The 13,005-nt window shown below is 40.0% G+C and overlaps 1 protein-coding gene across 1 annotated transcript; it reads left to right on the top strand.

Annotated features, from left to right (window-relative positions):
• Nucleotides 1–626: 626 nt before the first annotated feature.
• LOC145984383 (uncharacterized) lies at nt 627–2,102 on the top strand. The gene is given in 1 exon segment (XM_083118045.1): nt 627–2,102. A coding segment is annotated over 1 exon segment (1,476 nt).
• The last annotated feature ends 10,903 nt before the right edge of the window (nt 2,103–13,005 follow it).

Below are 13,005 nucleotides of genomic sequence, written 5' to 3' on the forward strand. Positions count from 1 at the left end.
GCAGGTGTATAGAGGGGCCCAAAGGAAGAAATACGTGTTTTTTTTGTTTCGGCCAAAAAACGGTTTTAGGGGGCAAGACCTCCCCTTTAATGTCAAGAAGGGGGCAAATTGAAGTGGGGATCTGACCCCTGTGTCCCCCTCCGATTTCCATGAAACGTGGCAGGTGTATAGAGGGGCCCAAAGGAAGAAATACGTGTTTTTTTTGTTTCGGCTAAAAAACTCCCAGATACACAAGTGGACCATTTGAGATATGAAGTGCATGTCACTGGGAAACACAGCTATCACCGACGAGACGAGGAAAGGCAAATATGCCATTCAAAATTATACAATGTGACCAAATGCGTTACATAACACACGATACATGCTTGACACAAATCATGTGCAACGCACCCACTACGACGTATCACCTATGGGCAGTCTGTCAGGAGATACCTCAGAAGCAGAGGAGATAAGAGTAAGGAAACGTGAAAAGGTGCCAGGAGGCCACAGTTAAACACAATTATCAGGTGTGCTGTAGTGGGATGGTATGTACGATAAGACATCATTAATCCAAATTCTGTATCCGTGACCCTGTATATAAAGGCTCACAGAAGAAAATAAGGACAATCGTTCTGTATGGAGGTACCATGTTGAATGTAGTGAATGTGGTCACACTCTTAATACAGGCATTTAATGGCAGTAGCCCATCTCCTTTAACAGCAGAGGAGGCATATGTCGCAGACATTGTGAAGGACGTCATTGAAAGATGTACCGAAGATCCTGCGTACATCGTTGAATTTGCTACTTCCTTGGACTTTGACCAGCAACACGATACATATGCACACGCTTTGGAAGATACAGATGATGACACGGAAGAAGACTATACCGACCATTGTTCACCACATACTGTATCCATTGGATATAAACGAAGAGCAGTTGACTTTTGGAGGAGTGGACAGAAGCGACGTTTGTCTCTGACCTCCGTGCAAAATCAGTATCAGAAGGTTACCTCAACAAGGCAACTACGAAGATGGGAAGAGCAGGTACGTGCAGAAGGAACACGGAAAGAAAAGCTGTGTCAGGTTTGCAAATACGTTTTAGAAAACTTTAGTGATGGAGTGCAAGCACAGGTTCCAATTCATGATATTGATATTCGGAGATGGGCTCTGCAAGCTAAAGCTGAATTGAACGTTCCTCGGTTTACAGCGTCACGGTTTTGGCTTTGGAAATTCAAGAAAGCACATCACATCATTTCCCGGAAGGTCACCAAATTCATTTACACGCATATCTCCTGGCAGGGGGAACATGTTCAGAACGAACATGATGGCTTTGTGGATACTGTTAAATCATGTATTGCACAGTACTCTGTTGGAAATGTGTTTAACTCTGATCAAAGTGGTTTTAATTTAGAAATACACAGTGGTCGCACCCTAGCTATTAAGGGAATGAAGAAAGTGGAAACTATCGTGCAATCTGTTGCATCCACAACACACAGCTACACCATTCAACCAATTATTTCGGCCGTGGGAGAGTTGTTGTCTTCACTCTTCATTGTTCTGAAGGAACCTGAAGGTACCTTTGGACCCTATGCCAACCGAACACTGTTCCGTCCAGCAAATGTATTCATTGCAGCCTCTACATCGGGGAAACTGACAACAAATCACTTTAAGACCTGGCTCAAGGAGGTGTACTTCCCAAACACAGGTGATTTCGGTGCTCTGATTTTGGATTCGTGGAGTGGACATAGTGATATTGTTATGCGAGAGGTGACACCACGGGACAAAAACATTACTCTGTTGACAATACCTAAAGGATTGACTGGCACTCTCCAACCATTAGATGTGTATGGATTTAGGATTTGGAAAAAAATTGTGTGACTGTTTTCCGATCTTGTCCTGTTACTACACAGTGACATTAATCTCCACCTACGCAATAACATTATCAAACTACAATCACTCACACATAATCGGTTGTCCTCACCCAGGTTTCGAAACGTCTTCCAATACGCATGGTATAAGAGTGGGTATCTTCCCGAGAGGTCACCTCCATTTGAGAATCCGGTGGCATTCTGTTTTGGTAGTGACAGTAATCCGATATTTGATGTTTGTGGTGCAGTGCAGTAATCAGATGTGCATGGTGTAACCGAACATTGTTTATATCATTTTTTTTTAGGAGTACCATTACTGTGACAAGTATGTACATTGACACCGTGGAAGCAACAATGGGGGCGGTTTTCAATGTGATGCATGGGTGCTTGTCTTTACTTTGTGTTGGCAGATCGGTTACCATAACGTTGTTTCGTGTTACTTTCTGATGGTAATACAGTAGAGCGTCGATTATCCGAACGTCGGTCAACCGAACGACCGCTTAACCGAACTGTGTACTCGCTCGCACCTGTTACTCTCCCACCCTACCGTCCATCATCCCCCTCACTCCCAAACCAAGTTTCCCTCAGTAGTCGCTGCACTGAGCCACCGCTGGCGGAACATTGCTTCTAATGGGGCCTTCATAAGGCGCTGCTGACCGGCCAAGCCGCCAGTCGCTGTGTTTCAACAATCAGCACACTTCTGTCGGTGTATGTATTGTTCATGCAAAATGCGTATGTAATATGTACATATTTTTGTTTAATAAACTGTACCACATACTATATATTCCTACTAAAGTTGCCTTTGTACGTTACTTTGTAATACTTAAAGAGATGCCTGTTTTTATGAATAAATTTACTGTACAGTACTTCTTTTTGGCAAATAAACATGTACAGTTCGATTATCCGAACACCCATGTCCCCCAATTACTTCGGATAATCGACGCTCTACTGTAAATGTTTTATTCATCCTGTGTATTCATCTGTGGAACTATCCTCTTGTGTCCTTGGCTATGGATATCACCTATATGATATCTAGGTCATGCTTGATAGGGTTATGGTTCCCGTGTGCAGCTATTTTGATGCTCCGTTACCCTGCTCTGGTTGGTCTATTGTTATGCCCATCCCTATCCGGGAACAACGGTGTCTATGAATTCGGCATCTCATTATACAATTGCACTGAGTTTGGTACCGACAATCCTACAGTTCTGTGCTGTGTTCTTCCTATGCCAGATTTACGTGGTTGGGGGTCAGATCCCCACTTCAATTTGTCCTCATCTTGATTTGAGGGGGTTTTACCCCCTAAAACAGTTTTTTAGCCGAAACAAAAAAACACGTATTTCTTCCTTTGGGCCCCTCTATACACCTGCCTAGTGTCATGGAAATCGGAGGGGGACACTTAGATAACCTCCCTTGTCAGTGCCACCTCATCAAAACAAACATTACGTGAATTATTGATGCAAATCGAGGTTGAATTACACTAACACTTACTGGAAATCAGGCGAAATATACATGAATGCAAACATATCCATTTCGGACATTTTTATCAGCTATTAGAAAGAGTCTTATATAATTACAAGCTTAGACTGTTGAAGCAAATGCACCAAAATATTATTCTACAAGTAATTAAAACTTTGCCATATAATGAAGGCACTAAAAAATTAACTCATCATTCACAAAATTATCAAAGTATTTTCCAAAAATGTTCAACGTATTTTTCAAATCAAATTGAAGTCATACAAATTGTACGGACATAGAAAGGAACTATTTGTTCCAAAACTCTCTCTCAAAATCTGACTGACTCCCAGAAAAAGCAATCAAATGTAGCAAACACACCTAGAAGAAACTTACAAAATATTTTTAAAATGTTCAAATCTCAATTTGATTCTCGTACTCTTACGAGGTATACGTAAGAAAAGACTCAAATATAAGGAACCATTTGTAGTCACTTTTCAATATTGTTATTTTGATAACTCCCGACATTTTGTATGGGTACTGCAATGGTTTCTGCATACAAATAATTTGCATTCAGAACAACGTACCGTGGTTTTATTCTTCTTATTTCCCCCAAATTCATGGCTGGCATGCTGTGATTTAAGATATGAAAGGTTCCCGCGTGGTACTGAGTGCCGCCAAAGGGGGACTGGTAACTTCAGAATTGTGTAAGCAACTGAAAGAACAACACAAAAAAGGTGCCAATGCCTCTATGTTTTTGTGGGAGTAGTGCAGATAAGTTACCTAGTGTTTTCCTGACCATTATTGCGCTGGTAAGGCAAATAATTAAAAAATTTAAGAAAGGCAGCACTCTGTGCCTCCCGCCGCGTGGGTTACGGAGGGTTAATTTCATCTACACAAAATCCTTGTTGCAATGAACCTAAAACATAGAAAGGAGATGTTATAAAGGAATCGGCAACTTTGATTGCACCCCCTTATAATTTGAGACTACATTCGGCTAATTTCCAATAGCACTGCCTTCCGAATCTCATAACACGGTTACAGTAGCATGCCCATAATTTTATCTATGGGGACTGAACCTGGAATCTATTACACCTAAAAAACTTTGGTAAAATTATAAGGCAAAAATGAATTGTACCCCTTCCTTTCCCCTTTCTGCCTTAGAAAACCAGATAACAGCGATGTTGAGAAGCATTGAAATGGAAAAAAATAGAAATTTTGCTTTTCAAATGTGAGAGAGGTGGTCAGAATTGTTTCAGCGTAGAACTAAAATTTGTGTTTTCATTTATAAAAGTTCATGTCACTTATCTACCACTATTGAGATGACGAGGATGAATTATGAGTTACACTCACAAAGGTACAGTTGGGAGCTGAGAAGACTGCGAGGCTGAGGAATGCGAAACTGACCTGCCTGTTGTCGCCGTGTGCAGCCAGCTCGTCTTCCTTTCAGGGTGGCAGTGGCATAAATAAAAAAGGCATGGTACGAAAACGCGTTGCAAATGAATGGAACATATTACATAGTAACAAGTGAAAGCAATTCTAATAATGGAGTAAAACTTCACAAATCAAAGCAATCTGCTTCCAACGTGACTAAGAAAGTAAGGGTGTGTGCGTGCTATTTGTGTATTTCCTAGAGTCTTGTCAATGCTTCTTTCATGGACATGGATCAATTAATTTTAACTTATGCAGGGTAGTACATTTTCTCCCTCGTTTGTATTTACATTTTGGTATGTAGCATCGCTTTTCTGCAACTTTCGGATTATGGAACATGAAGTTGTAATGTCTCGGCCCCATTGATTTATCCACGAACTACGCCCTAACACCCCACACAATTCTTATAAAAGGACAAATTTATGGTCATTTTGGCTCTAAGTATACCTTTTCACACACATAAACACAAACTTACACCCCTCAAATAATAAAAAAATCTGAATAAACCTTTGCTCAACCCCCGAGCCGGCTTTCCCGCCTTTCGTTGCATGTTAATTCTATTGATAGTTAACCTTCAGCGACCCACTTTACTAGATATAGTCTGTTCTATACATATACATTTACTTATACACACACGCCAGAACATTCATTCAATTTTTAAAACAAATTTATTTCCTAAAACAAGGAAGAAGTGTGAATTCCTATGCTGTTGCTGGTCTTTGAGATGTCCCGTGGCTGACATGATCCGTGGAGGTTCACAATGGTTCCGAACTTTTCCGAACACCAGACTAACCTCACACTGTAAGTCCCGATTCCATTATCAGATTCTCACCCTTCCCTACAGGGACTTCTGCATGTCTGGCAACACTGAAAAATTGAACACCAAGTCGAAGCTTCCCTCCCCACACTTCCTCCCGTTCACCCCCGAACCTCAGCTCCCAACTATATGTATACTCATGCCTAGGCCAGAACTCGAATGATTGATTTTTTTAATTATGGGTGCATCAGCACATTGACTATTTGCACCCATTGTATAATAAGGGGAAAATGCCTTAGACAAAAACAATGTCCAGAACAGGGCCTTAGCAAAGAATAAAACTTCGTGATAAAACTGTCCCACTTTCTAAAAGTACAGCCAAGTCAAATACTGTAACTACACTGTCATCTGAAGACTAAACTATGCATTCATAGTTTGGCATACTGTACATACTCACAAATGTAAGTAAACTATATTTTGGTATTTTTAAATAGTTAATATTATATTAAACTATGCATATCAAAGTTAAATGTGCTGTAACACAAGTAACACAACACTCAACCCCACAGAGGAATATGTTGCATGTGTGTCTAGGCGTCAGTGCCCCTTTAAGTCTGCAAAATTCGATCCGGGGTACACTATGTGGAAGAGGTTTGGATGCCTTTTGCAAAGATCACACCTTACACACCAGACAGGAAATCGAACCTGGATCCTTTGGTAACTAGGTTGTCTGTGTACCACTTAACATGCTCGACCACCGAGATGCCTAAGTATGGCTAATAGAAAGCACAGTAGAATGATTCACACTACGTTGATGGAAACCAGGACTGCTTAATTAGGTAATAATTAGTAAAAAATACTTTTCACAGTAAGGTGTGAGTTTAATGACTACACTAACTAAAAAAAAAATATGCTCTAGAAAATATTTTAGTGGTAAATTTTGGACGTTAGAAGTGATTTCTTAAATATTCCCCTCAAATTTTCAAAAGCGAATGAAATATTTTTGTTTCGCAAAGAACGCTTCCCTGCTCCCCTGCCTACAGAGGAACGGAACCAGTTTCTGCAACTCGGATGATGTCATGCACCAGGAGGGAGAGAGTTCATGACGGTGTTGCATTCATCCACCTTTTTGTCTTTCCACCATGGGTTGAAGGACACTGGACTGGGCCCACAGCTGAAGGTGAGGATATATGCTATTATCTTCATAATCTTTCACTGTTTTCAGTCTGTAGCTTGGTTGGCACAGAGGTCAAACATCTCCATATCCTTTCACCGTTCCTCACTTTCCACTGTGTTCCAATCCTTTGCCTTTAGCAGACTAACAAGGTTCTGGCATCTGGCGCTGAACCAGGATAATCCTCTAGGGGAATTGTGTTGGGTCATCCATGTGTGTTTGCAACTGTCCCTTCATCCATCTCATTGTATCACCATTCATCTCCATCATCACAATTTGCAACAATGGGGGCAGAAAAGAAACATAAAGTAATCAAATTCAATCAATCAATAATTTATGATGCTATCACAGTTGCAATAAAATGTGAAAACTGGGAAATACATATTTACGGCAATACGCAAATACTATTTCAAATTCAATACTATCATCATAAACATTAAATTGATTTCTACTGGAAAAAACATTTATTTGCTATTGATTGTACCACATCCAGTATGGCCAAGATGAAGAATGTGTGGGACTTTTGTTTCCGCATCCCCTACCTGTCTTCATGGAACAGTTCAATGTACAGGACATTATTCCAGTTGCAATTAGCATGAACTTTCATGGGTTTTCAGTTGTTTGGGCACTGATATCATGACGATGGGAGTTTAAAGTTGCTTCAACCAAACCATTGCCCCTCTGAAATACTTATACTAACCTGTTGTTGAAGTTCTATGTTCCCAATGGAGCAACAGGAATTAAGTAACAGATGTTATTGCAATACTTTTAACTTTAACTCTTTCAGAGACGCAGTAGTAGATAAATATGTACAGAGAAACTAGTACTCTCTTTATCCATGAAACTGTTTTTCCTTAGTTTGTTCTACAGTGCCTTTCACGATCAAGTCTTCCACAGAGCGGCAGCTATTACTCCAAGCAGCAAGCACTTCTGCCAGCAAACTGGATGCAACATTCGCGTAAATGGAACCAATAGCTATGTAATGAAATAAGCTTGTACAATTACACAGACAGTTAAAATTAAAATGAGCACAAACCTTGTTACAAGAGGTGTTGGAAATGATGCCCTCCAGCATCCACACATTTACCGCATATTTTTAGGAAATTTTCAGAAACACATGCAGGTCCTCTTCTGAAATTACTTCAAATTTTCTTCTGATGTTTTCTTTCAATTCTTCTAACTAGGGATGGGCCGATATGAAATTCTGGCCGATACCGATAAAGTACAGATATAAAATTTACCAATACCAATAACCAATATTCTACTGATCCAATATAAAATTAGAAATGGTCCTTGAAGAACCTGAAAGGTTAATTGACCTCCTTAATAAATGTGTGTTTCAAGGTGACTGTAATGCAAAAGAAATTGCATATTTAGTAGGGCATGGAGATTATCCATAAAAATTACAACAAAAGGGCAGAATTTTGCACTTAATTATCAGATATTTATCGATATATTGGACCAGTAAAATAATCTGTAATTTTACTGATACACCGATATGCCTATATTGGCCGATACCGATAAGAGTACCGATTAATCGGTCCCATCCCTACTTCTAACATATGGCTTCAGGTTTAAAGCTTGGTAGTTCGCCATGCAGACATCATGCCAATGTCTGTTTATTGTGCAAGGTGTCAGAGGGATTTTTGAAAAATGTGAAGCAATTGTACTCCATCATCATCTAGTTTCTCCCCTATAAGCACACACTGTTTCACCCTTCACTTCTTATCAAGAACAGACCCTGTTTCCCTAAATTTGCTTATAAGTTCTCGAACATTCTCTGTGTGTGGAACAGAAACACCTGGGAATTCTGCTGCAAAATGCCTTCTGACTTCTCCACAAGAATTCATAATGAATAAAATCCTATGTCTTAAATTGTACGCATAACATGGCATTATTAGACTGAAGAAAAGCACCAGCAATAAGTAACCTCAAACAAAACTATCTAAAACACTTGTTAACACCTTAACACTTCACAAACATGTGCAAACTGAACACCAGTTATCTAAATACTGAAGCACCGACACATCCAGTGCCAAGGTCAGCAAACAGCTGTGGGTCTAAATGCTGGCATGTTAGCCGCTGCTTCATGGAAAACTTGACAGTGAAAAGCACTGTATTATACTGAAATAGCCCTGAAACATGGCTACAGAGAAACCCGGCTTTCCACTTGGTGCAGTAAACAGATATACAGGTCAGGCACAATCAACCTCCAAAGGCAAATATAAGTGGTTTGCCTTCCCCTACCATCGCACCACATTCAACCTCAAAGCCCTTCTCCCCTATGACATCAAAGTACAGTCAACTCTCGATTCTACGACCCCGGGTATAACGACCCTCTCGAAGAAACGACCCTTTTCCCAGGAACCGTGAAAAATTTAGAAAAAGATAGAAAAATTTGAAAAAAAAAAAGTTGAAAAATTGAAGGAAATCGGCCGAAAAATGCGTTGTTTTTTCCCCCGCTCATTTCCTTCACGAGCGCTCTACCGCTCACAATTGGGTCTGAACTAAAAATAGACACCACCACACCATGCTTGAGTGATATCCAATAGCACTTGACCTCTGCCCTCACCTCCCTCAAGCGCACCAATGTTACCCCGCACCCGACGGCTGCTACCCAACGTGCCAGGCTTGTTTTGCCACGCTTTCTCTTGGATACGCGAGAAGAGAAGATCGAATGTGCTTGGATGTTATTTTAAATCGACCTTGACTTATTTCCTTGTCCTAAGAGCTGCTGAAAACTCGCGGGGAAGGGTGGGAGCAGCCCGAAATGACTGCTGGACTTGCAGTCTTTGCCAATGTGTATGGCAGGTCAAGCTCTTTCATCAATAAATACACCACCTTGAGAGATAAGATCGCAGGAATGTTCGAAAATACAGATGTGTGGCGCCTGGAAGTCTGGCCCATCTGTCCAGTTCAGCAGGTTCCCGTGAGTGAGCAACTCTCGGCCTTGTAGCCGACAACTTCCGGTAACCGCTTTCATTCAAAATGTGTTCTTTGTTCCCTGCAACACTTCATAAAAAAGCGAAACTGTTAGAGATAATCAAAACCACATAGGTGAACTAAAGATCGTCAACCAGCTTAATGCGTTGTCATCCAGGTTTCCACAAAAGTTTACTTCGATCTTACGTGCATCATAACTCCCGTTTCCCACTTCATATGTTTTCCTAATTGTGTCGATGTCGTAATATCTGCTAAAAAAGTGTTCCGTTGGCTTACTGACTTCTCCCTCTTTTCCTGTCAGGAAACGTAGCGGGGGGGGGGGGGGGGTGCGATGCAGATTGTTTCAGCCACAATTTTCTTGCTGATGCGGGCTGATTACAGGCGAGGGTGGAAAAGGACCCATCCCTCTTCCTTTCCTTTGACGTCTAAAATGGGGCAACCAGTTCTGGATATATTCTTGAAAACGAACAAAAACCATAGAACAAGTAAAACAAAAAGGGACCCCCCCCCCCTTTCCCCAGCTCATTCTCCGCCACTGGTGTGCACGGCAATGTTGATAATTGCAGAATTCAGTTGTTTTTTTTAAATTTATTTATTATATATTTTTTTTAATGCTGTTGTCTGCATAGGAAATATTGCCCGTATTATTGTCTTTTGCGTGGTAAAACGGTAAAACGTAAAGCAAAGGTCATTTCTTTCTTCTTTACACTGCTGTTAAAAGTTCCGTCTTCGACAGTTGCGTTATCTTTAAAATGCTGGGACTTTTCTCTTCCGCCACCTGTTGCTCGAACTTCCAGCCAGTCTCTTTGTTTTTACGATGCAGCTGGCGCCAGTGTTTTGTTTAGCGTCTGCTAAGCTCTTGATTGCAGATAACAGCGATGACTCATCCAGCGCGAAGAAAAAAGTTATTCTTTTGAATCTCGCAAAGCTGTTTTGATTTGACGATAACCCAACGATCTCCAGAAAGCAAAACAAGAGTTAAAATAACTTCATGTTCTGCGCCTTCTTTATAAGCACAACTGTAAATTTAATTTACCTTTCTTCAGAAACATTCATGTGGAGTAAAAAAAAAAGTGTGTTCAATGTAGGAATGGTCGCTGAGACTGATTAAAAATACATTATTCAAGGGGAAAACATTTGGAGGGGTGGGTGTTTGACATCGAGAATACTCCTAAATCCAACATTAAATCGTCCATTAACGTGAGAGTAAATAAAGATCTACCATTTTGATATGTGAAAATGCGCAGTTTCATAAAGCTTGTTTTCAGTTCATTTTATGCTGATGGGCTAATCGGAACTAAATATACAGTTTAAAGTGAAATTCAATTCCAAACCCGAATGATTATCAACTGCCACGTTGTTTAATGACCTGTCCTACAATACGCTTTGGGTTAAAATAGATCGCTAGTTGCGCATTTCCTTTTTCACGCTGGATTATAATGCAAGTCAAGGAAGGTGTTTGGACTGCTCCCTTGAATGGGGAAGGAGGGTGAATGAAGTTGGTTGAAGCATAGAAAAGTGACTTTTTTTTTTTTTTACGATGTATTTTACATAGCCGAACCAGAACGAAAATTACAGCCCTGCCTTTATTTTTTTGTCTGGTACCTAGAGAGGTTGTGTTGTTTCTCCCGAGAGATCTAATCTTACCAGTTAATCTTGTAACAGACAATGCTCCAGTAAACCCGTATAAAATCCAACATTCATTCTGCCCGATTATCTCCCGACTTTTGCTGGCACCAGTCTGACTGGTGTCAAGATTCTTCGAGTTTTGCTTGCAATAAGCGAGAGATTGTTTTCCTTTCCATAGGTCTCAGTGGAAACGGGTTTCTCATTAACTAGAATTGTAAGAATTTCCTGGAAAAGCAACGACTGTGCACAATTGAAACAAAGTAACATTATTTTAAATTCTCTTTTGTGAAAACTTTTTCATGTTCTATTTTCCTTCTCACAACACGCATCCTGTGCATAACAGGTTGTATAACTACCAGGATAAATTGTGTTACCATCTCCTAGGCATCTTTGTGTCCGTTTGAGCTCCCTTTAAGCTGAAAATTGGTGCAAATTCCAATAACGACCCCTTCGAAATAACGACCCTTTTCCCGGGAACTGTGAAAGGTCGTTGAATCGAGAGTTGACTGTAGTGCACAAACCCAATGAAAAATAGCTCATAAATTAAACAAACACAAAAGTTACTTCCTCTCCCCCCTTGATAACCCAGGTGTATATGATGCAGAGTGGGAGTGCAAGGCACATAACATCAGCAGGTCCATCAGATCAGTCAATGAACAAATCCAACACCTAACAGATGAAGAAAAAAGCCCAACCCACTACTGGTCTTGCTAAACATATCAATGCAATAGCAGATGACCCGGATGCAGACAGACAGTTGACAACAGCGCACCTGGCAGCAGCCAAAGAACTAAAACAATAGAAGCACACCAAGCAACAGTGCAACAAGTTCCAACGAGAATGATGGCAGTGGCCACCGAAATTAATAGAATAAAGAAAGAACAGTTTCGCAGATAAAGTGAGTACTAGTTTCTCTGAATTTATTTTTCAACTTAGTGTTTAACACAATGTTTTGGTCTAACTCATGCAACAGAAATTTACTGGACGTAATGTAGGAAATGCCTTTGTTTGCTGCATCTACAAAATGTTAGGGTGATGCAAGAAAATCTTAATAAAAGACAGGATATTTTAATTTTGTTTGTAGTCCATAAATATCAGGGATGGGCTGATATAAAATTTTCCAATACTAATAACTGATATTCTACTAATCCGATACAAAATTCCAAATGTTCCTTGAAGACCTGAATGGTTCATTGCCCTACTTAATGCATGGGTGTTTGTAGGTGATTGCAGTGCAAAAGAAGTTGCATATCTAGATATTTATTTTTTAAAAAAGTATGGAATGGGGATAACTCATAAAAATTATAACAAAATGGTACAACTTGGCACAAAATTCTAAGATATTTATAGATATATCTGTCCCATCCCTAATAATTATGCAAGGTTTTCCACATGGACCCCATGACACAACTAAGATAAAGATGCCTTTTAGAACGCTTACCAGCATTTGGCATCATTGGTGCAGTAAATTTTCTACATTGGCAGAGAAAATTCATGAAGAATCATCATCCAAATTTTTAATGTAAATACAGTGGAACCTTGATTTTAGGCTTTTCAGGGGACCAAGCTGAGAAAACTTAAAATGTGGGAAAATTTTACAGCATTTTTCTATGTTGGAACTATCAAGATTGTATGTGGGAAAACGTAAAATGCAGGAATCAGGGTTCCACTGTAAGTGATTCCCAAAATTCAAGGAATTCCCGGGAAGTACAAACACTAACATCTTGTTTGATATTTTATTTTTACTTAAATATCAATTTTATTGTGTGATAA

The sequence above is a fragment of the Lepisma saccharinum genome, chromosome 2 (genome assembly GCF_977018435.1).
Source record: "Lepisma saccharinum chromosome 2, izLepSacc3.1, whole genome shotgun sequence".
In the NCBI taxonomy this organism is placed as follows: domain Eukaryota; kingdom Metazoa; phylum Arthropoda; class Insecta; order Zygentoma; family Lepismatidae; genus Lepisma; species Lepisma saccharinum.